Source organism: Ranitomeya variabilis, chromosome 4 (assembly GCF_051348905.1).
Source record: "Ranitomeya variabilis isolate aRanVar5 chromosome 4, aRanVar5.hap1, whole genome shotgun sequence".
Classification (NCBI taxonomy): domain Eukaryota; kingdom Metazoa; phylum Chordata; class Amphibia; order Anura; family Dendrobatidae; genus Ranitomeya; species Ranitomeya variabilis.
The window spans coordinates 460,934,870-460,959,123 of NC_135235.1; the positions used below are offsets into that span (position 1 = coordinate 460,934,870).

Genomic DNA, 24,254 nt, shown 5'->3' on the forward strand with positions numbered 1-24,254 from the left:
ATTCTTGGATCTAAAACAGACAGCTAATGTACAAACAAATTGCCACTGATCTGCAGAATAAGAAGGGGCATCATAGCCCCTTTACTGTAGTACTTAATCAGTGGGAGTCCGACCAATGGGTTTCACACCGATTAGCAGAACAAGGAACTTTTATCCCATCAAAAAATGGAGTGCCATTCATTCTCTACAGAAAAAACAAGCGCAGCACTCAACAGCTGTATTGGTAGTGAATGAAGCAATGATTAATCATCCACACCACTTCTCCATTGTTTAATAGTGATAAAAAGTTTACTGTTCTGCTGATCAGTGCGGATCCCAGCAGTCGGACACTAATCTAGTGAATAAGGGATAACTTAATTTCCTCGGACAGCTCAGATTGGTGGGAGTCTGACCACTGGGACTTGCACCAATAAGCGGAACAGGGAACTTTCGATCCCATTATAGAATGGAGTGTTAGTGCATACTCCATCACCACTCCACTCATTCCCTATGGGGCTGTCTAACTGTCAAGATTCATTTTTGGATTCATGACAGCTCCTGTTTCACTCTGTTTCAAATGTAGCTTTTTTCCTTTCAGAACCAGCGGGGATTAATGTCAGTTTTTCCCTCGCTGGCAATCTACTGCAGTTTCAAAGTTGCTGGGTCAGCTGATGTGGGTGGTGACCACTCCCACCATCTTTAAAATGGTCACCTGATGCATCAGCTGACTGTTGGTGATAGAGTTTCACGATGGAGACCAGCCATGCAGTAGCAGCTCTCTGGTGTCAGCTACTTCTGGTGTTTGGAGTCCTGTTTCTGTGTCATCAGCGATGTGGAGCTTGGCAGTGGTGTCTAGAAGCTAAGTGTTGCGTTTATTCCTTGTCCCTTTCGTGCTTGTCACTGTCCCCTGCGTGGTACTATCTGCAGTGGTGAGGCTTGCACCCCTGGCCGTCCAGTGCACTAGGCAGGGCAGTGCTAGGTGACAGTGAGGGACAAGGTTCCTGATGGCGGTGGGGGGAAAGACCCATTTAGGGCATTACAGGAGTGCAGGGACAGGCTGAGGTTTGAGCTCAGTTGGTGACCATCCCTAATTTCCCTATCAGTAAGGCCTTCCTCTCCCCATTTCCATCCTGTTGTGTGTGTTGCCCCGTCTGCTGACCGAGCTCATCGTTAAGACGTGTCACATCGTGACACTAGCGTTCCACTCAGCTTTTTCCAGCAGCCTCATAGACAATGAATGGAGTGGCAGTTGGGCATCCAACCTGATAAAAACTCCCCATTCTCACAATTGGTGCGGGTCTCAAAAGTCATATTTTCACCTATCAATAAGTTATCACCTATACTGTAAATAGGTGATAACTAATTTTCATTGGACAACCCTTTAATTTAGCTACAAAATTGGCCGAGTTACAGTAGTTAGAGAGGAATCCCTGCCTCTTTAATCCAGTACTTGAGCCACTCTACGTGTATAGAGGTTAGTGTATCAGAAACTTAAAAATGGGGTCACTCCATTCCAGGAAAGGGCTCTTCCTCTATGCTCCACTGATCATGGTGGTTCCAGAGGTGTTAACCCTATTGATCATAAATGAATGACCTACAGTATCTTAGGTATTAATTCATAGCTTATAACAATGTTATAAGCATGATGTACTTAGTTGTTTAGCTTATCAAGTTGTATTCATAACATAATAAAGGCTTATTCTGGCTTTTTCCAGTGTTACGCTGTCTGGGAATTCCAACTCGAGTTGTCACAAATTACAATTCAGCCTATGACACTGACCGGACCCTGCAGAAAGATATATATTATGATAAGAATGGAGCCCGTGTTCACAGATCACGAAATGACAGTGTCTGGTAATGATTTTAAGATTTGCATGCTCCTTCTTTTCAGCCCAGCAAAAAGTTAACTCTTCTGTCATCTGTTAAAGAAGCACTCCTCATCCTCCAATCAAAATGTTTATCCTCTTAATATTTTGCAGTCATCGTATTATATAGCATTGTGTACTTATATATTGCTCATTTTTCCTTTCTACCCAGTTAATTCTTCCATTTTCCATTAGAACTATGACATCCCATGATTAATAACTGACTAGCTGAATCCGTCTAAGCTCTATGTAGAAACAGGAGGTCAACTTTCCCTGCATGACTCATGAGTCACTGCAAAGGTCTATAGTAGGAGGAGGAGCGGAGCAGTTGGGTCAGGAGTTGAAAAGGGGGATGACTCATGCATGGGAAAGAGACTTCCTGATTCTACATAGCGCACAGAAAAGAAAAGAATTTACTGGGTAGAAAGGCAAAATGAGCAATTGTAAGTACACAGTGCTTTATAGTATGACAATTGCAATATATTATCAGGATAAAAACTTTGATGGGAGGAGGAGGAATGCTTCATTAACATAGAAGTGGATAATAAGACAACATGATAGTCAGACAGGAATGTGACAACTAGTACAAATTGCCTGAGTAAAACTGGAGTTTATAATGAAACTATAAAGCTGTTATCCTAAAACAAAATGCTAGTAATGGTTGCCAACATAAATTTTATTAAGAAATTGCAAAATCCTTTATTAGCTTTTTTGGACATGAACGAAAGATAACAGAAGAAATGTATTAAAGTCCAATCTGCACTAATATCAGGAACTGATGACAGCACGGATTCCTAAATTCAGCCTGATGCAGCCTAGTATCCAGGGGCCTAATACTATATAGGCTGGCCCGGTTCCAGCAGTGACTGATAGACAAATTGATCTAGGTCTATGGAAAACTATTGCTCGTTTTGACCATCCTATAGTGAGGCTTAAGGGAAGCAAACATCAGTCACAAGTATCCCATAAACCCAGACTCTTTTTGCAAATGAATAAAATATCTCCATAAATTATGGTAGATGGTGAGATTGCATGTATTAGGTGAATATGTAATGCCATGTAATCTTTTAGGCATTTCCATGTATGGAATGAATGTTGGGTGGAAAGAAGAGACCTCCATAAAGAATACAGTGGATGGCAAGTTCTTGATGCAACTGCACAGCTGAAATACAATGGTATCAATATAAATATGCACAATTTAATGTAATAATTTCCTATATGTATACGTATTATTTCCATGCAGATCTTGAAAAAATTCCATACGTTTGCATGGTAAAGCATCCAAATTTCCAGGAGCTAGGTTTTGGTACACAGTGTGAGTGCCCCACTTGGCAACGGCTGGACAGCTTGTTTAGATAAATGGATTATATTAGTATTAGTCATAGCTTTATAACAGGAGCCATGACAGATTAAATGTCTATTATGTAGTTTGGATGCCATTGACTTATAATAGATAGTGATGAGCGAATATACTCGTTACTCGAGATTTCTCGAGCACGCTCGGGTGTCCTCCGAGTATTTTTTAGTGCTCGGAGATTTAGTTTTCTTCCCCACAGCTGAATGATTTACATCTGTTAACCAGAATAAGTACATGTGGGGGTTGCCTGGTTGCTAGGGAATCCCCACATGTAATCAAGCAGGCTAGTAGCTGTAAATCAGCTGCTGCAAGGAAAACTAAATCTCCGAGCACTTACAAATACTCGGAGGACCCCCGAGCATGCTCGGGAAATCTCGAGTAACGAGTATAATCACTCATCACTAATAATAGACCTATTACGTTTCCTTTTCATAAAACGGCACATACACTGTTTAATCTTATCTTATGGTTCATTTCTATCATTACAGTCATAATATAAGAGGGTTGAAGAAGTGAACACCTTCCTTGCTGTGTTGTATTGCCAAGTTGTTGAGCCAGACTGCCCTCACTAATGCTGTGGATTATTTCCAATGTCATGTCATTTTGCACCAATTTGTTGGGCAAATTGCACAGGTTCTTGCAATATGTATAAATACTAGTGATGAGCAAGCATGCTCTGATATCGTTTTATTCGAACATGGTTGGGTGTCTTCGGCGTGCTCAGGTAATATGTTCGAGTCCCCGCGCTGCATGATTCGTGGCTGTTAGACAGCCTCAAGGCATTGTGTTTGTTAGGCAATCCCCACCTGTGTTGCTTCTGTCTAACAGCTGTGAATCATGCATGAGAAATGTGTCATGTTTGTATACGGCATGAAAGACTGCCAGTTATAATTATGTCAGGTTCTCCAGCCATTTAGGGCCAGTCACAGAGGGCATCAAAGCAGGTAGAAATTCAGTTGTCTGTATAGGATATCATTTATAGCCTGGGGAATGGAACACCTAAAGGTACAAGGTGCCACTTTGGCTACAATGGTGGCAGAGGGAGCGCTTGTCTTGTATGACTCAGGTTAAAAAGACCAGCAGTCTGTGAAGAGCAACCTCCAATGAACAAGAGGTAATTATAGGTTAGTTTGGATGCAGTAGTAAATTTGCCTGGAACCATGTGGGGCCGGAGAGTGAGATGTAGCCACAAAAGATAGAGAGAAAGGCCACTTAGATACTGCAGATGCTGAGGGTGGTGGAGTGCCACAAATATAGAGTGAAGGTAGAGAAGCAAAAGGAACAGTTGGGGAGATACTCACATTGCACCCTCAGAAGAAGATCCAAGGAGGTGCATCCTTTATGATACTACATTGCTGAGAATAAAGTTTCAGAGGAAGCCCGGAGAGTCCAATGGAGGGTTGGCTTTGTGGCTTGACCAGGCCTGTGTCATACTAAATGAGATTGATTGTGCAGGGCATCTCAAGGACAGGAGTACACTAGAGAGCAAACTTTATCTCCTGGAGGATAAATAACTATTTGGTGTGGCATCTTGTTGGGGCACCTGTATAGTGCTCAGTCCCACCAACGGAGGGCGCAAAAGGAATCTGTCAGCAGGTTTTTGCTGAAGACAGCAAGAGCTAGGGACTGAAACACAGAATTCTGGAATATGTCACTTGCGGTGGGCCACTGGGGAGGCGCCAGATGTTGCAGAAGGGTCAGCTGGGGCATGTAGTCCCACTGGCAGCAGATAATGATGTCACGGTAGCTTAAGTGGGTCGCTGGACCCCTCAACACTTCCCTTGTGTCTACAACAATTGTCAATAGCGGGAGGTGACACTTGTGGATGGCATAGGACCCCCCAGGGGCACTCCTGTAGCGGTGGTGTCTGGGTGCAGGTTTTGGAGTGCCCATGGTTTTTGTGCAATCTCAAGCAGCCACACACGCAGGTGAAGTTATGGCCATAACAATCTTACCGAAAGAGGTAACGGGGTACAGTCTATCTCTTAAAGGCAAAGTTTAGAGTATGCTGTACATACGAAAGTAACGGTTCTCTCCTCATGAGACATGCGAGGTTATGAGTTCTGTTCACTTGGTATTAGGTGAAGTACTATGCACAGTCCATAAAATATTACACTGATGGAGGGACCTTCACAGATTAGCTCTCTGTGGAAACACACTAAAGTGCAGAAGTACTCACAGTTTCAAGCCTACCAATCCCTTTCGAAGGGGGTAGGTTGAACAAAGTCAGTGGCGAGGCAGCCACGTGGATCTGATCCTGGCTAGAAGCAAGCAGAATAACCAGCATGCAGGAGAGCATTTGTACAGCGTTATCTCTCCTGACTGGAAGAGGCTTCACTCCTTTGTGGAGGAGATTATGTGGAGAAAGATGTGGACTCACATGGAAAATTATGCTGGGAGCAGTAGTTTTTGCTTCCTCATGCAGCTTGAAACGCCCAGACCTGAAAGTTACCTCAGGAAGTGTGAGAGCCCTGAGCTGGGATGCTCCTTCCAGCCATTTTTTGGCAGTTTGTTGTGAGGAGTATAATCACTTAACTTTTATATACACATTGGCCAATAGATGGCAGCAAGGGACATTTACAATGGCAAAATAACTGACTGGCACTTCTAAGCTAATGTGAACAGGTGCAAACTAGGAGAAGCTAACTGCATATACAATAAACAAAAAAAGTTGCACTTTGTAGTACTAAAGCATGTCAATAGGAAAAAAATGAAATATGAATAGCAATACTGCTTCTAAATACTAGGAAAAAATGAGACGCTTACCAAATAATTTGGCCAATTCATGCCTGCCCAGCAACCAACGACAAGGTGATCTCTAAACTGCTGGGTCCTAACGTGTCTAGTTTGAATACCTCTCTAAAGCCATGTGCACACATTGAGTATTTGGTGAGTTTTGTACCCCAGTATTTTTAAGCCAAAACCAGGAGTGCAACGGTCAGAGGAAAAGCATAACAGAAACATTTGCACCCCTTCTGCATTTATAACCCACTCCTGGTTTTGGCTTACAAATACTAGGGTAATAAAAACTCACCAAATACTGAATGTGTGCCTTTGGCATTAGACTGAAGTTTGAAGTCCTGGGTAGATGTAAAAACCTCTCTTCCAAGTCTGATTTTATGGGTAGGTAGGATCCTGTTGCAATTAAAATCCACCACATGCTGGAGGACAGAGAGCTTGGTCAGAGAGCTAATATGCAATGATAAAAAAAACTGACTGGCACTTCTAAGCTACTGTGAACAGGTGCAAACTAGGAGCTGCTACCACCATATACAATAAACAAAAAAAGTTGCACTCTGTAGTGCTAAAGCATGTCAATGTGGAATACATGAAATATGAATAGTAATACTGCTTCTGCATACTAGCTCTCTAATCGAACACTCTGCCCTTCAGCATGTGGTGGATTTTAATTGCAACAGAGTCCTACACCTACCCATAAAATCTGACTTTGAAGAGAAGTATTCACATCTACCCAGGAATTCAGACTTCATTATTAGAGAGGTATTCACACTAGACACGTTAGGACCCAGCAGTTTTGACACAACCTTGTCGTTGGTTGCTGGGCAAGCATGAATTGGCCAAATTATATGCTAAGCGTCTCATTTTTTCCTAGCATCAAGAAGTAGTATTGCTATTCATATTTCATAATCTAAGTGATACATCATTGGATTCAGCTTCTCATTGCCTACATTACACTGCTCTCAGATGAGGTAGCAAAAAACCTGCTGACAGATTCCCTGTAACTACTGTACATCTGACACCTTCAATTATACTAATCTAATATACAGTACATATGTAATAATACAGTGAATCTGCTATCAGTATCTCATGGTAAGTTCCTACTGCATAAATATCTATTCTTTATTAACAGGTGAGCTGTGTTGTAGTGGTCCTGCCCCAGTCAAAGCCATCAAGGATGGTCATGTGGAGCTGAGTTATGACTCCAAACTTATTTTCTCTAAGATCTATACAGAAACTAAAGTCTTGGTACGAGATTCTAAAGGACATTTTAGAAAGGCATATAGCAAGATCAGGCATGTTGGAGATGGGATCAGCACAAAGAGTGTTGGAACCGATGCCCAAGATGACGTTACCGTTAACTACAAGCATCCAAAAGGTGTGTGCTATTTCTCTCTATTAAAAAGTCTGAGCTTGTCATCTTTAATAATTATAGACTGTCAAATTGTTGAACAGGGATGCAAGGTACGTAATTGTGCAAAACGAAATCAGGAACTTCGGAAATGCTAGACAAGTCCAGTAAAAAGGTTTTATTTCCTAGAGTCAACATGTATTATCCACAGAATATCAGGATCTCCTGAAATGTCTATGAAATCTAGCTAAAGAGGACCTGTTATTCGCCATAAATATGTATATTTATTTACCTGATGTAAATGTCTGTAATCTCCTAGGTCGTGTGTTGTTTTTCTTTTGTTCCTGCATCTCTCCATTTTTAAAATATGGTCATCAGCTCATCGTTGTGGGCATCTTCTTGAAGACCACACTCAAATGGTTAAGAAAAATACAGGGTAGGATATTTATGTGGATACACCTGTGTAGGCCATGTATATGGATACACCTGTGTGGGCCATGTATATGGATACACCTAAATAAAATGGGAATGGCTGGTGATATCAACTTCCTGTTTGTGGCACATTAGCATATGGGAGGGGGAAACCCTTTCAAGATGGGTGGTGACCATGGCGGCCATTTTGGATTGCATCTTTATAAATGGCCCACCCAGGTGTATCCATATAAATGGCCCACCCTGTGCAATATTTTATACAGGGAAGAAGGGACCATATTTTAGAAACTAAGCGACATAGGAACAAAAAAAAAAACAGTGCCAAATTTAAAACAAGGACTTTTATACCAAGCAGACATTGCACATTTTTGGCAAGTGACAGATCCTCTTTTAAGGAGTATCATCAACATTTATCACCTATCCACAACATTTCTTGCAAAAAAAAAACAGCTCCAGTCTTGTCCATGGGTGACATCTGTATTACAGCTCAATCTCTTTCACTTGAATGGAGTGATTCAAAGAAGTATCTGCTCCTTTCTTCATAGAAGTGTGTAAGAGTCGTTTCAATTGTCTTAAGTGGGAGAACCTCCTTAATTTGAGACCACCTTTTTCTGAGAAAATTATTCCTTCTTGATATTTAAGTAATTTCTAAAATAATATTTAACCTTAAACATAACAGGCTCTAAAGAAGAACATGAAGCTGTAGCCAGAGCCAAGCAGCTAATGCTCCAAAACCAGCAGGACCCGGATTATAACATCATGTTCATCAGTCCAGTTGTAGTGTCTATCACATCCAAGAATGACCAGCTGTATGGAGAGGACATTGGCCTCAGTGTGACAGTCTGCAATGTGGGCGGAGAGGAGAAAGATCTTGAGCTTGTGCTTGGTGCTCAGTCTGTGCACGACTATGGCATCACAAGGACACAGTTCTGGAGTGAGAAGTTTCACTTCCATCTGTCTTCAGGAGAAGGTAACTTGGAAATGTAGATATATGAATGTCAGGTATTATAGCCTCATGTTGCAATTGGTAACAATTGGAATTGCAACCTATAGGAAATTAAACCAACATTTTATTTAAAAAATGTAATCTACAAATCCAAAACTCAACTTCAATTACTTCTTCCGAGTAACAGTGCAATAAAACAAAAAAGGAAAGGTAAAAATGTTACTACTTCTATAATATTGCAGAACGAAGTGTCTCTGGAAGGATAAATTATTCTGCATACAAGAAAGAACTGCTGGACAATAACCTGATGAGAATTACTGCTCTAGTGAAAGAACCAAAACGTGACGATGGCTGCTATGCCCTGGCAGATCAAGATGTGACCATCTGTAAACCATCCATGGTCATTCAGGTACGTCCACATTTTAGCAAACACCAGGGCCAGTGACTATTGTGGAACATATAGGACTTGAAGTCAATGAGTAAATCACACATCACATTTCTCTATAATCGCTATATCTTATGAAGGAGTTTGAAGGGTTACTGCATCTCCCCTTACCGCAAGGAGCAAAAGATGCATTCAACTATAAGAAATGGTCAGTCAATGGAGAAAATCCTGTATTGGATTGAAGCCACTAGTGGTCTGTCTTATCTAAACCTCAACTATGTTATTATTGAAAGCCGTGTACATCTAAATGTACAAAGTTGTGTTCACTGGCAGTCAATGAAAGCATGGACAAACCTGATCTGCGAGAACTGAAGATGCCCTTATAGAGAGACAACCCTGCCCTTTAAAGTCGTCCATATAACCAAATTGGGCATATGGACAAGGGTACTCGTAAAGAATCACTGCTCCCATCAATAATTGTATCCTCTTAATAAATTGCAATCACCATATTATATAGCACTGTGCACTTACAATTGATCATTTTCCCCTTCTACCCAGCTAATTCTTCTCTTTTCCATTAGGTCTATGACATCGCGTAATTAATAACTGACTACCTGAATCCTTCTAAGCTCTATGTAGAAACAGGAGGTCAGTTTTCCCCTGCATGAGTCATCACTGAAAAAGTCCCTGACAGGGGGAAGAGGGAGCAGCTGGGTCAAGAGTTGAAGAAGGGAATGATAAATGCAGGGACAAGAGACTTCCTGTTTCTACATAGAGCAGAGAAAAGAGAAGAATTAGCTGGGTAGAAAGGCAAAATGAGCAATTGTAAGTACACAGTGCAATATAATATGATTGCAATATATTAAGAGGATATAAACTTTGATGGGATGCGTGCTTCTTTAATAAGACAATCCCCTTATTTTAGGAAAGCATTAAGCCAACTCTTACTTACAAGTCTGCAGTGGCCCTAAACAAGCAGGAGGCAGGCATAAAAATGAAAAGAGTTGAAATGGATGTTGGATTGGTGACAGGGTGTCCCAGTGATGATACCCCTATCATTCAGCTGAAATTTTTAAGTTATTACCCTGCAGCAGCACCACCACCACCACAGGGAAATGAAGCATTACACAGCTCTCATAGTAGTCAATGAGCTCCAACACTGCTACTTGAATGGACACAGCAGCCAGTGACCTGACCATTGTGGCTACTGATTAACTGCGGGGTCAGTTGACTAGTAGTCGAGGTGACATTCCTTCCGCTCTAGCTGTAGTGATTGAGGAAAGAATGAAAGAGTGAGTGATTGAGGAAAGAGTGAGTTCCCACAGTAAGTATGCTTTCTTTATTTCTTTCAAAATATTAGCTGCAAATAAACTTTAAAATTACATGGAAAACCCATGATTTTTTTCCTAAGTCTTTGCTATTCCATGACAGATGCCCAAAGTAGCGGTGCAGTTTCAGCCAATTACAGCAATGGTGGCTTTATTCAACCCTTTGAATGAGACGCTGAATGAATGTGTAATGGGAACATTAGGTAAAGGACTGCTGCATGGAGAGAAGACTTACAGGTAATTAGCAAGAATTCAGTCTCCAGCCTTTCCAAACCAGACACAAGTAATGTATTATTTTATATAGCCGATCCTATGATAATGATATATGCAAACACGGTAGCTACGTAAACCTCAACTATTTCATAGATGCAAAGATGTGTTACCGGGAGACACCATTATCTACCCATTAACGTTCATTCCAACCCAAGTCGGAGAGCGGAGGCTTTACGTGCAGCTTCAGAGTGACAAGCTTGGTGTCATCAATGGATTCCAAGGCCTGGAAGTTTTATCCAGTGATATTCAAGAATGTGAGTAACAGTTTTCTGCAAAGAAATATAATAAAAAAGTAACAAGACAAATTTAAAGGGAATCTGTCAACAGGATTTTGCTACCCCATCTGAAAGCAGCCTGATTTAGGAGCAGAGACCTTGATTCTAGCAATGTGTCACTTACTGGGCTGCTTGCTGCAGTTTGGATTTAATCCCTGTTTTATTTGCTGCAGATCGACCAGTTCTTTGAATGCCAAGCTCTGTATAACCCCACCCACACCACTGATTGGCAGCTTTCTGAGTACACTGTGCATAGGCAGAAAGCTGCCAGTCAGTGGTGGAGCCAGGCTACACAGAGCTCATGAATATGGAGGACAATATGGCAGCAAGGTTAGTCATCCTCTAGTGAAAAAATCACTGTTTTATCAGCAGATGATTATTAAATCTACACCAAGCAGCAGAGTATGGGTATGTGCACATGTCATCATAAAGAGGGCCTTTCACCAAATATTTCATGTTAAACTGGATACACGATGTAATAATGGCTGCAGAGTAGTATACGTTTTTTTATTTTTTATTTTTTTTTATTTTACCTCCCTGTTGAGGAGGTATTAGCAATCAATTTATTTGGCACCTAGTGAGCTAACTGTTTTAGATCTAAGTGGGTATTATTAAATAGTTTTCACTGAGTTCATCAATTCATCTCTCTGTATGAATTGCTTTCTGATAATACCCACTTCAACTTACCAAAGCTTGAACGGAATCTGTCAGCAGATTTTTGCTACCTCATCTGAGAGCTGCATGATGTAGGCAAAGAGAAGCTGAATCCAATGATGTATCACTTAGATTACTGGGTACATCCCTTCTGACACAATCAGAGCTTTTTAGATTTAGACTGAACCAGGCTGTCCATGTACAAAGTCCATAGACAGTGAGCTGCTTATCACAGGAGGGGGCGTTACCGGACTATTCCAGCAATGTTAATCTCTTAATAATAAATCCTTCACAGTTAAGGTACCTTCACACTAAGGGACGCTGCAGCGATACAGACAACGATGCCGATCGCTGCAGCGTCGCTGTTTGGACGCTGGAGAGCTGTCACACAGACCGCTCTCCAGCGACCAACGATGCCGAAGTCCCCGGGTAACCAGGGTAAACATCGGGTTGCTAAGCTCAGGGCCGCGCTTAGTAACCTGATGTTTACCCTGGTTACCAGTGTAAAATGTAAAAAAACAAACAGTACATACTCACCTTCGCGTCCCCCGGCATCCGCTTCCCTGCACTGACTGAGTGCCGGCCCTAACAGCAGAGCGGTGACGTCACCGCTGTGCTGTGCTTTCACTTTACGGCTGGCGCTCAGTCAGTGCAGGAAGCGGACGCCGGGGGACGCGAAGGTGAGTATGTACTGTTTGTTTTTTTACATTTTACACTGGTAACCAGCGGCCCTGCGCTTAGTAACCCGATATTTACCCTGGTTACCATTGTAAAACATCGCTGGTATCGTTGCTTTTGCTGTCAAACACAACGATACACGGCGATCTGACGACCAAATAAAGTTCTGAACTTTAATCAACGACCAGCGATATCACAGCAGGATCCTGATCGCTGCTGCCTGTCAAACACAACGATATCGCTATCCAGGACGCTGCAACGTCACGGATCGCTAGCGATATCGTTTAGTGTGAAGGTACCTTTAGTTAACAATAGCACACACTTTGACAAGTAACACATCCCCGAATTCTGTGTTTCAGCCTCTATCTCCAGTTGTCTTCAGATTACAAAACAAAAACCTGTGGACAGATTCCCTTTAACCAGCTGGTGAAACCCCTTTAAGACTCCCCCCCCCCTTCATTTTTCATCCTCCAGTGTATCACTTTTGTCTCAAAATGCCCTTATGATTATGCGGGTGAATAAATTAATATGTAATCTGATGCGTAGAGAAACGCAGGTATCTTCAGAAAGTTCTAGTTCTTCCTAAAGAAACCAGCTCGGAATAGAGGCCTATTTGCAGAGCTCCATGGAAGAGGAAGAAATTATGTGAATGAGCTCTTTTACAGAGCTAAAGAAACTATCTGATAATACCACCTAGATCTAGGACAGGCAGATTCTCTAGAAGACAATGTTTGACCCTTTAAGAAGCCTTCCAACAGGACAAGGTCTAAATGCCAAGCTAGAAACTAATCTACAGACAGATGTATCAGGGTGATTGCTCTTCATCAGTGTAGAGAAGAGTATGGCTAAGTGAGACACTATGGGGTAAAACACTGGGGGTGAGGGAAGGAAACAAAAGTCCAATGCATAGGCCCTAATGTGCCACAATTCATCAGAATATTAAATTCTACATATTAACAGATTATATTTAAAGGAGATGTCTCAGAGTAGACATAGCAGTCAGACTCACATTGATTGTATGTTGAAGGCCTTCCTTAGCAATACTTCACCAATGTCTATGCTGAGACAATCCTCTTAAAAAAATAATTGACGAGCAGTAATGGTTGCTAAGTGGCACGTATTTGATATGTTCACACTTAAGAGAGCTGCAGATTAAATTTTCAAAAACAGTTTAATTAATAATACCAATTAAATTTAACGTACAGGTTGAGTAGAACAACTCTGGATATTGGTATTTTCTAATTTCTGTCCATGTGCAATGAATACAAAATTCCCAGAACTCATCCAAGCCATTACTAAAGCACTCCTATACTCCAACGGAAATTTTATTTTGGATTTTTATGGAAGCTAAAAGGTAAATTTTGGTACAAAATGTAGGAAGGATTGTCCTGTAACTTTATTCCATAGTTTAAGCTTGCAAATCTCTGAAGGTTGGACAGAAAGCTTCTACTGTAATTTAATATAAGTGGGATGGATTAGGTCCACTACAACTGAAGGACTAAACAAGTTCATAACCCATATGGTAAAGGTATCAAGACTGGTATTGTATAATTGATTGTGTCTTTACCATAAAAAGTTAGAAATGTTTTAATTTGAGAAAAAGTAAAAATTAAGTGACAGAAAGGAGATGGTGATTGATGGGTGAATAGTGAGATGTATCTACACAGCCACAGAGAAGTGGATAACAGTAGGGTGGAGGACATTGGCAATGTAATCAGTTCAGATCAGTCTGGGTGATTAAAGGTTATTCATTGCAGTACAGAGTATATGTCCGCCATTAAATGCAGAACTACACCCCTATTTCCAGACTAATAGTAAAGAGATGTCTATGTTGGCAGGGTCCAGTCACCACTGGGAGGAATTCCATAAATGTGCAGAAGACAACTCCAGACATCAAGCTTATGAGGATACCTGTCTATCTCTCAGCATCCAAACATCGGATACAGTCTTATTTGGGCAAGACATACCTATTACAATGAGAGTGTCAAACCACAGCCAATTAAATAAGAAAGTGTGTATGTTTCTCTATGCTCAGTATCTAGATGACAATGGGATTGGCTGCCCTTACTTCTGGAAAGAACAGTCTGAATTGTCTCTACAGGCAAAAGAAGGTAACTACTCAACAGGATGTAGAAATGTACTTGTGGTAAGACCTTGTGACACGTGCATGCCATTGTCAAACATATGTGCAGACGCTACTTCTCGAGCCCTGAAAATTCAAGGACTAGTTCTGTCATCATACCCTAAGGGTATGTTCACACACAGCTGTTTTACATGGATTGTGGAGTGGATTATGGTCCAATATCCACATTAAAACTGCTTTAAATTCTCTTTGAATAAGCTTTCAAGTAAATTCAATGGAAAAATGCAAATAGTGCCGATTTCTGCATGATAATTTTTGAGCATTAACCATTCAAATTAAAAGGAAGCTAATACTACACTCCCTGACAGAAGTTATGTCGCTTATCCATGTTATGTAAATAAAAGCTTATAACCGGACGTTAAATTCATCCATTGGTTGTATAAATTATTCTTTTGAAAGCTCATACCCCCCGAAATGTGGTTTAGGTTAAGAAAATAAATTGTCATCAATGCAGAAATATTGATCAGTTAATGGACACAGAATGGTCAGATTTTGGCAAGACAAAAGTTTTGTCACACACAGAAAGTAATGTGATATTCAAACAAAAAATTAACTTAAAATACAAATATATGTTGCATAACATTGGTGAATGAAGTTGTGGTGCTATTAGAGTCATATTTAAATAAATATTTAATTTAATTTGTGTGACTTCCATGAGCTTCAAGCACTGCATCTATGCGGTTCAACAATGATTCATACAATTTATTAATGAAGTCATAAGGAATAGCAAAGAATGCAGTCTTACATGCCTCCAGGAGTTCATCTAGATTCTTTGGTTTTGTCTTCCAAGCTTCCTCTTTTATCCTACCCCAAAAATGCTCAATGATGTTCATGTCTGGTGACTGGGCTGGCCAGTACTTGAGCACCTTGATCGTTTTTGCCTGGAGGAACCTTGTTGTAGAGATGGATGTATGAGATGGAGCAGCCATCCTGCTGCAGAATTTGACCCCTTTTATGATTTGCAATATAAGAGGTAGCTAATACTTCTTGATATTTTAGACTATTGATATTGCCTTCCACCTTGCAAATGTTTTGCACACCCCCATACTGAATGTAACCCCAGACCATGATCTTTCCACCACCAAATGTAACTGTTTTCTGGGTGTATTTTGGATCCATACGGGTCCAGTAGGTCTCCTGCAGTATTTGCGGCTGCTGTGGTGTAATTCTACTGAAGATTCATCAGAGAAATCCACCTTCTGCCACTGTTCCAGCATCCATCTGTTTAGCAGGCTGTGGGACTTTGCAAATGCCACACGGTTTTTTATTTGCCTTTTTAGTGCTGGCTTCTGGGCACCGATTCGAGCATGGAGGCCATTTCAAGACAGAATCCGACAAACTGTTCTAGTTGACACAGGGACTTGAGATGACCAGGCCTGTTGGAGCTCTGCTGCAGTGGAAGAGGGGCTTGCTTTGGATTTTCTAACCAACAAACGTTCCTCCTGAGCAGTTGTCAGGCGGGGTCTGCCTGACCTGGGCTTGTCAAACACATCTCCAGTCTCTTCAAATCTTTTTTTAATTCTTTGTACTTGACGCTGAGACACATTAAAGGTGCCAGCCACCTCTGCAGTGGATCTGGTCTTCATCCTCTTGATAATCCAGGCTTTGTATGTAGGGTGGATTTTTGGCATGTTGTCAGAGCTCAAGTTGCAGTTCAAGTGAAGGTCTGGGGTGCTGGGTTTCTTTTTATACACACACACTAATTAAACGATCATTTACTGAGCACAGGTGAGGATGTAAACTAGGATTGGGTGCATTATATGACCAGGCAACAAAACTTTTGTCTTGCCAAAATCTGACCATACGGTGTCCATTAACTGATCAATATTTCTGCATTGATGGCAATTTACTTTCTTAACCTAAATCACATTTCGGAGGGTTTCAGCTTTCAAAAGAATAATTTATGCAACCAATGGATGAATTTAACATCAGGTTATAAGCTTTTATTTACATAACATGGATAAGCGACATAACTTCTGTCAGGGAGTGTATGTATCGTTGTGGGGTTTTTCAGGCAACCTTCCATTTTATTCATGATCTAGTGACAGATTGCCATCAAATAGGGTTAAAGGCCATCAGAGTTGATAGAAGAAAATGTGGTAACAGCCCGTCTAAGGCCAACTACCATATTTTTGGTCCAGGGGTCCTTGGTGAAAAAAGAGACAGCACTCAGAACAATGTAATTCAATCTGGCAGTGCAGATGAGTGTTTTTTTTTCCACAGATCAGATCTGGCCAAGAAAAAAATCTCAGTATGCACAAGTTTATTCCATGTGTCAGATGAGACTCACTCATTTAAGTCTATGGGTGCGCAAAAAATAAATCGGATCCCATACGCATCCACAGTATGAAATCCTATTATTACAAATACAATGAAATTCTTTAACATTGGAAACTGTATTTAGTCTTGTAAATGTTCAATAACTGCTGCTGTATAAAAACGGATTACATATGGATGAGAAACATGAAAAATATTGTCCAACTTCTCTGGATGTAACTGTCCCAAAAATTTTTTAGATGCTTGTGTGAACTTAAAAGTGTTAAGTTGCTGCATAAAGCATTTATTATCTGCCATGTCTGAGCATTTCTCAGACATTTTGGCTTCAGATACTAATATCAGGCTCCTGCTCCACTGGGGCTTCCTATGGCCTGACCCTCCTAGATATTATCATAAAGTTAGAGTAGGGATACATACATTTCACAGTGTTACATTGTGACTTCATATCTATTGAATGCCAATGGGATGTCACTGTGACGCCTAAGGCTACTTTCACACTAGCGTTAACTGCAATACGTCGCAAATGCGTCGTTTTGCCGAAACTACGCATCCAGCAAAAGTTCTTGCTGGATACGTTTTTTCATCATAGACTAACATTAGCGACGCATTTGCGACGCATTGCCAAACGTCGCGTCCGTTTTGCGACGCTTGGGCGTGTGGTAGCGGACCGTCGGGAGAAAAAAACGTTACATGTAACGTTTTTTGCTCCCGACGGTCCGCTTTTTCCGACCGCGCATGCGCGGCCGGAACTCCGCCCCCACCTCCCCGCACCTCACAATGGGGCAGCGGATGCGTGGGAAAAATGCATCCGCTGCCCCCGTTGTGCGGCGGAGACCACGCTAGCGTCGGGAACGTCGGCCCGACGCACGGCGACGGGTTGTTCCCGACGCTAGTGTGAAAGTAGCCTTACCGAACACGACCACCATGTCAGTTTCAAAAAATCCAAACCTGTTGGATCCTTGGTTGTTGGTCAAGGGTTTCACATGACTTTGCCGTCATAAACCGTAATGCGGAATGTGACTGAGACTTGTAAGTAAGACACTGACAAGACAGACAGATATTTTTGGTCATGCGGCTTGTCTGAAAGTCACCATGTAGTCCATTGCTATATCTATATAAGTAAGTAATACATATGATCACAAGTTTTAATACAGTAACTTATGTAGATGGACAGCTCCCAAGCCTACCAAATTACATAATTTACCATTTTTCATTATAAACAAATGAATTTACTATTTCTCTATGTATTAACTTTCTATCCACAACTACAATTGTCTGCCGTCAGATAACACAATGAGCGCTCAGATTCATCCTCTGGACTACGCAGTCTCTCCATCAGAAACCAATGTGGTCAGACTCATAGGCCTTGTTAAGGACGTGATCGGCTTACGTTGTATAAGCAAGATGTTCATAATAAGCAAACCAAAGGTTGTGGTCCAGGTATGAAACAGATGTTGGGAATACCAATATAACACTTCAGAATGTGGACATCTCAGATATTAAATCCTCCACAATTTTTCAGATGGCAGAGGAGGCGATACAGTACTGTCTCGTCACAGTCACTGTAAGTATCACAAACCCACTAGAGGAGAATCTAGAGGACTGCTTTATAACAGTATCTGGAGAGGGCCTTATACACAAAGAAAGAGCATACAGGTAAGTGGATCTGGCCATTTTCTAAAGGGATCACAAGGAAAATATATTAAAACTGAATTTCTTGCAAAGCTGAAGCTTAGTATCCTGTTTTGCTCAATTCACAGGTTTCCATTTTTCATTTGTAGCTTATCAGCCATTAGGGTGAAAGGGGCAACTTAACACACCAGGGTTTCTCTTTTGATATATTTAAGGCCCAGATTCATCATTTGCAGGCCTTTTTTGTCTCGTGGTATAATCTCGAAATTAATCAAAACAGCACATGCAATTCATGAATTTGGAGCAAAGTAAAAAATTGACAATTTTGTGGTCTTTGCTTTTGCATCAAATGTTTGACATACTTGAAAATACACCAGGTGGGACTGGTGAAAAAGTTGCAATTGGTGAATCAGGTGAAAACATCTGAAATTGCTAAATGCCACCCATAAAGTGGAAATCAAAAAGAACAGGTGAGTACATCTGAAATCTATTTATATAATTGCCTTGTAATGTTTTCATTTCCTGTTCTGTCAAGATGTCATCGTAAACCAGAATTCCAAGCCGAGGAAGTTCACCGACCGCCATATTGGGACACACAAGTGATGAGTGTCTCAATATGGAAACTGCTGCTGGTACCAACCTATTGCGCGGTACCACCAGCGGAACACCGTCGCACCACACACACACTCGCTATATCACACACTCACTCACAGCTTCTTGCGTGATACCACCAGTGAAAAACCGCCGTGAACATACCGCCTCCGGGATCAGTCGAATGAGTCACTGACTGCCTCCATCTTTGTACAAGAGGAGCGCATGCGCAGTTTTAATGTGACCGCCGCTATCTGTCTGCACAAAGATGGCAGCGGTCTGATTTATTCCGCACAATAGCAGTGAATCATTCGGCTGATCCCGGCGGCAGATGCGTGCGTGTCTACAGGCAGAGGAAGTCGGTCACATTAAAGGGGTTTTCCAACAAATGTAAGTTCATTTTAAAAATTGACTGTGTCTGACCGTGTACGGAGCATACCACATCTCCTGGGCAGGGGAGGAAGCAAAAGACAATACTGACATTACAGCAGGGGATCACAGTGGATTCATTTTGTGAGGTAAAATATTTCACTGACTTTTAAAAAAAAAAAAAAAAACAGTAGGCAGGTCCACACCACTACAGCCTTCGTTGCGACCACAGTTTCATACTTGGTGTCACCTACATGCATCGTTATTGTGATTCTCATTTACCATGTTCTATTTTCTAACAGCTTTCTTTGTCTGACAATATCCTCTTAACATTTCCTACAATTTTTTTTGTCTGTTCTTATTTAGATGTGAAACTATTGACCCAAACACCACTGGTCGCTACACCATCTATTTTTCACCAAGCCAAAGTGGTGCCCGAAAACTACATGTCAAATTTGGGTGCAGACAGTTCCGTGATGTGATAAGCAGCCATGGTATAGATGTTCTCCGAGCGAATATTCTGTCCTTCAAGAGAGGATGAAAAGGACCCAAGTACAGGGAATATTTTATATGAGTTTTTACAATATATCCCTGGACCTAAGCTTCTGTATGTACCTTCTAATGTACATCCATGGCACTGAAGCACCTGACCTCTCGATATTTAGATATTCAATGGTAAACTAATAGTTTAGTGGCATTTAATTTTGTGTGTAGAAATCTCAGTAAAACTGCATATTATTTATTCATTTTACAAAATCGCGGCAAAAAAAATATGGTTTTTAGGGTACGGCCAGACAGTGCAGTGATGGCATGAACAAAGCACCAACAAGTCGCTGCATGGTTTGAAACAAAACTGTGTGGCAATCTCGATGGCTGTTGTTTTGGCCAAATGCGGCCAGCCACATCATCTGAACCTTAGGGTATGTACACACATCTCTTCCAGGCAGATTCCGCCTGGGACCCGCCTGATAAAGTGCTAAAGAGAAGCCAAAAGTAGGATCATATACACAACAAAGTAAAATAGTGATAAGCGAGTATGCCCTTTACTTGAGATTTCCGAGCATGCTCGGGTGTTCTCCCGAGTATCTTTGGCGTGCTCGGAGATTTAGTTTGTGTTGCCGCAGCTGCATGATTTGCGGCTGTTAGACAGCCTGAATACATGTGGGGATTTCCTAACAAACTGGCAACCCCCACGTGTATTCAGGCTGTCTAGCAGCCGCAAATCATGCAGCTGTGGCGACACAAACTGTATCTCCGAGCACGCCCAAAACACTCAAGAGAACACCCGAGCATGCTCGGAAATCTCAAGTAATGAGCACACTCACTCATCACTAATAAATAACATTTCCCACATGTCGGCTTTACATCAGCACTAGTGATGAGCGAGTATACTCGTTGCTTGGGTTTTCCGGAGCACGCTCGGGTGGTCTCCGAGTATTTTTTAGTGCTTGGAGATTTCGTTTTCCTTGCCGCAGCTGCATGATTTGCGGCTACTAGACAGCTTGATTACATGTGGGGATTCCTTAGCAACCAGGCAACTCCCACATGTACTCAGGCTGGCTAGCAGCCGTAAATCATGCAGCTGAGTCAACAAAAACAATCTCCGAGCAGTCACAAATACTCGGAGACCACCCGAATGTGCTCTGGATAACCCAAGCAACGAGTATACTCGCTCATCACTAATCAGAACCATTTGTAAAATGTTCTTTTATTTTGTTAGCATTTTAGGAAGTTTCAAAATGTAGCAGCAATTTTTCAAGGAAATTTACAAAATTAATTTTTTTTTAGGGACCTATCCAGGTTTGAGGTGACTTTGGGGGTCCTATATATTGGAACCCCCAAAAGTGATACCATTTTAAAAACTGCACCCTTCGACATATTGAAAACTGCTGTCAGGTAGTTTATTAACCCTTCAGGTGATTTTCAGGAATTAATGCAAAGTGGCATAACAAGAATTTAAAAAATTTTTTTACCACCTAAATGTTTCTATCTTATAAATAGGTAATTATATCAGACTCTGAGGCCGCTATTTAGTCATGAATTGCCATGGCAAACATCAGGACTACACAATCATGATCCCAGGATGCTGATAGGCATAGAGAAGTCCCCACACTCTATTAACCATTTAAACGATGTAGTCACTATTGACAGCAGGATCTAAGGGGTTAAACAGTTATGATCAGTGCCAATACTAATCATGGCCAATAATGCAGCAAGTTGTCAGCTATAGTGTACAGCCAACAGCTGCTGGATTGTCACCTGTATGGGGGGGCACAATTATCTTATATCTCAGGTCAGTAAAAAGATGTATTGGCAGTCATTAAGGGGTTAAAACTTAGCTTTTAATTAAGCCATATAAAAAGCTCCATTTAAGAACCAGTAGACCATTAGACAGTACAAAAAGGAGGTCAAAGACATACGCATTTCGACGGAGTATCTTAATCATTGTCTCGACTGGATTTTTTTTTTAAAGATTCTGTTTGTTACAGTATAGCTAAATAAAATTTTCAGACCTCTCCATTCTTTGTAGGTGGGAAAACTTGCAAAATTGGCAGTGTATGAAATCCTTATTTTCCCCACTGTATGCATGTCACCTCTACCCATCAGCTCACTTTTGTAGGAAGGTAAGGAGACCACGATCCTTCCAGTATTAGGGGTCCACGTTGAAGCCATCCAGTGCATTAAGTGCTACTCCTCTTCTCTTGGACATGTGAGCAGCCACTTAATAATAAAACGCAGAACGGCATTGCGGTTGTGCACTGGTTCCCTCAACGAGTACCTTGAGGTGTGTGACAGACAAAAATTAATTTAGGGGGTAAATTGCATTCCGACATAATATATCACAATAAGAATGAATCTCTGGATATTGACCCATCTCCCTCCAGAAATCTCGTACACCTCACTTTTGATAATATAAGCATCCAGACAACGTTTTAACCCTTAGAGTGAAGACAACCCAGCTAAAGCGCTTTACAGGGGGCTTATAAATTTGCAGTACTGCAACTCCCGAGGTTATACTTTTCTAGACAGTAATTTTAGTCATCGTTTTATGATTTTATACCACAGGTTCTCGGAAAATAAAATATGGCGACGTGTGGCAATGCGTCGCACTGCGTTGCTAATGCAAGTCTATGGAGAAAAAACGCATCCTGCAAGCACTTTTGCAGGATGCGTTTTTTCAACAAAACGACGCATAGCGACGTGCAGTGCACGACGCTAGTGTGAAAGTAGCCTAACAAAGCCATGTTTTTTCTGAAAAAATCAATATCAAATCCATGGAAATACATGTTAAGAATAGCAAAATTGTACACTTTGCTTTGGTCATTAAGGACCAGAATGTCCGCTAAGTTTTTCCTGGAAAAGATGCCTCAAGTTTTCAAATTGTATATTTTAAGATTGAGCGGCTTCCAAGCTTGGAAGCCACCAAGATCAATCGTCAAGTCATTTTTGTTTTAACCACTCTGCATCTTTGGAAGCATGAAGTGGTTAAAAGAAGTTCAGAAGGACTGAACATATGCACAGCAAGTTGTCTATTTATTAATGTTTTTCTATTATATGATTATCTGGATTAAAGGGATAATTATTCAAAGTTTGAAAACTGCTAATTTTTACTTTTCTGTCAATTTTTCTGGCATGTTTTGTGCTAATTTATAAAAAATATCAGTATTTTTTGTTGAAGCGTTCCAGAGTTATTACCATATAAAGTGACACTGGTCAGATTTCAAAAATTTGGCCCGGTCACTAAGGGGTTAAAAATATTTCAATGTTTCCTGGCTGAATTCCTCCTTTCTAATGTTCATGCTGCAGCGGCTCTGGCTTCATTAGTGCCAGGAACTCCATGCTCCACATCCGGTCAGGTGAGCTGACTAACCTTGGTGTTTTACTGTTGATAAAAACACTTGTTTCCCAATAACACAGTGTAAACATATTGCCGATCACCCGCCGAAAACGCAAACTCATTTGTCGGTTGAATTTAATTTTCGGTTAGCTCATGAGACCATCAACCTCGGAAACTAATTGTCCTGTGTAAACAGAACCTACGCTACCAAGACACACAGCAGCCTATGCACACTGAACCATTTATAAGGCCGGAGTCACACTACAGCGAGATACGGCCGAGTCTCGCAGGTTAAAACCAAGCTCTGGCACCAGCACTCCAGAGCGGAGCGTGCGGCCGCACAGCAATACATGGAGCCGCACGCTCCGCTCCGGAGTGCCGGTGCCAGAGCTTGGTTTTAACCTGCGAGACTCGGCCGTATCTCGCTGTAGTGTGACTCCGGCCTTACTGATCTACTGATCGTTCAGTGCAAAGCTGAAGCGGAGCCCGCCTGTTTAAGCAGGCAATGAAGCAATAGCCGATGGGCTAAGGGTATGTGTCCACGTTCAGGATTGCATCAGGATTTGGTCAGGATTTTTCATCAGTATTTGTAAGCCAAAACCAGGAGTGGGTGATAAATGCAGAAGTGGTGCTCATGTTTCTATTATACTTTTCCTCTAATTGTTCCACTCCGGGTTTTGGCTTACAAAAACTGATGAAAAATCCTGACCAAATCCTGATGCAATCCTGAACGTGGACACATACTCTTATACTGCAACATCATTTAATATAAACGCAACCATAGGCTACATGCAGATGCAGTTTTACAAGGTGGTCAAAAACAGCCTCCAAAGTTTTTCAAGTGCAAACCTCTTAGGCTGTGTTCACACGTTGCAGATTATTCGCGGTTTTTTCGTGGTTTTTCCCTATAAAAACGCTATAAATCCGCAATAATCTGCTTATATTATGCATCCTATCATTTTTAATGAATTCTGCACTTTTTGTACACATGATGCGTTTTTTTCCGCGTTAAAAACGCATCGCGGTAAAAAACGCAGCATGTTCATTAATTTTGTGTTTTTTTGGCGGATTTCCCACTTAAAATGCATTGGGAAATGTCCGGAAAAAAACGCATCAAAAACGCGTCAAAACCGCGGGAAAAA

At 41.3% G+C, this 24,254-nt stretch overlaps 1 protein-coding gene across 1 annotated transcript in view; it reads left to right on the forward strand.

The window, feature by feature from the left end:
• The window catches only part of LOC143765208 (protein 4.2-like), a 28,047-nt gene extending 7,633 nt beyond the window's left edge, over positions 1 to 20,414 (forward strand). The window contains exons 7-17 of the mRNA XM_077251647.1: positions 1,695 to 1,833; positions 2,916 to 3,019; positions 7,073 to 7,318; positions 8,403 to 8,693; positions 8,912 to 9,078; positions 10,486 to 10,619; positions 10,749 to 10,909; positions 14,101 to 14,373; positions 17,968 to 18,122; positions 18,205 to 18,338; positions 19,641 to 20,414. Of these exons, the coding sequence (XP_077107762.1) occupies positions 1,695 to 1,833; positions 2,916 to 3,019; positions 7,073 to 7,318; positions 8,403 to 8,693; positions 8,912 to 9,078; positions 10,486 to 10,619; positions 10,749 to 10,909; positions 14,101 to 14,373; positions 17,968 to 18,122; positions 18,205 to 18,338; positions 19,641 to 19,815 (1,979 nt within the window). The 3' untranslated portion in view covers positions 19,816 to 20,414. The remainder of the gene's footprint in view (positions 1 to 1,694; positions 1,834 to 2,915; positions 3,020 to 7,072; positions 7,319 to 8,402; positions 8,694 to 8,911; positions 9,079 to 10,485; positions 10,620 to 10,748; positions 10,910 to 14,100; positions 14,374 to 17,967; positions 18,123 to 18,204; positions 18,339 to 19,640) is intronic.
• The last annotated feature ends 3,840 nt before the right edge of the window (positions 20,415 to 24,254 follow it).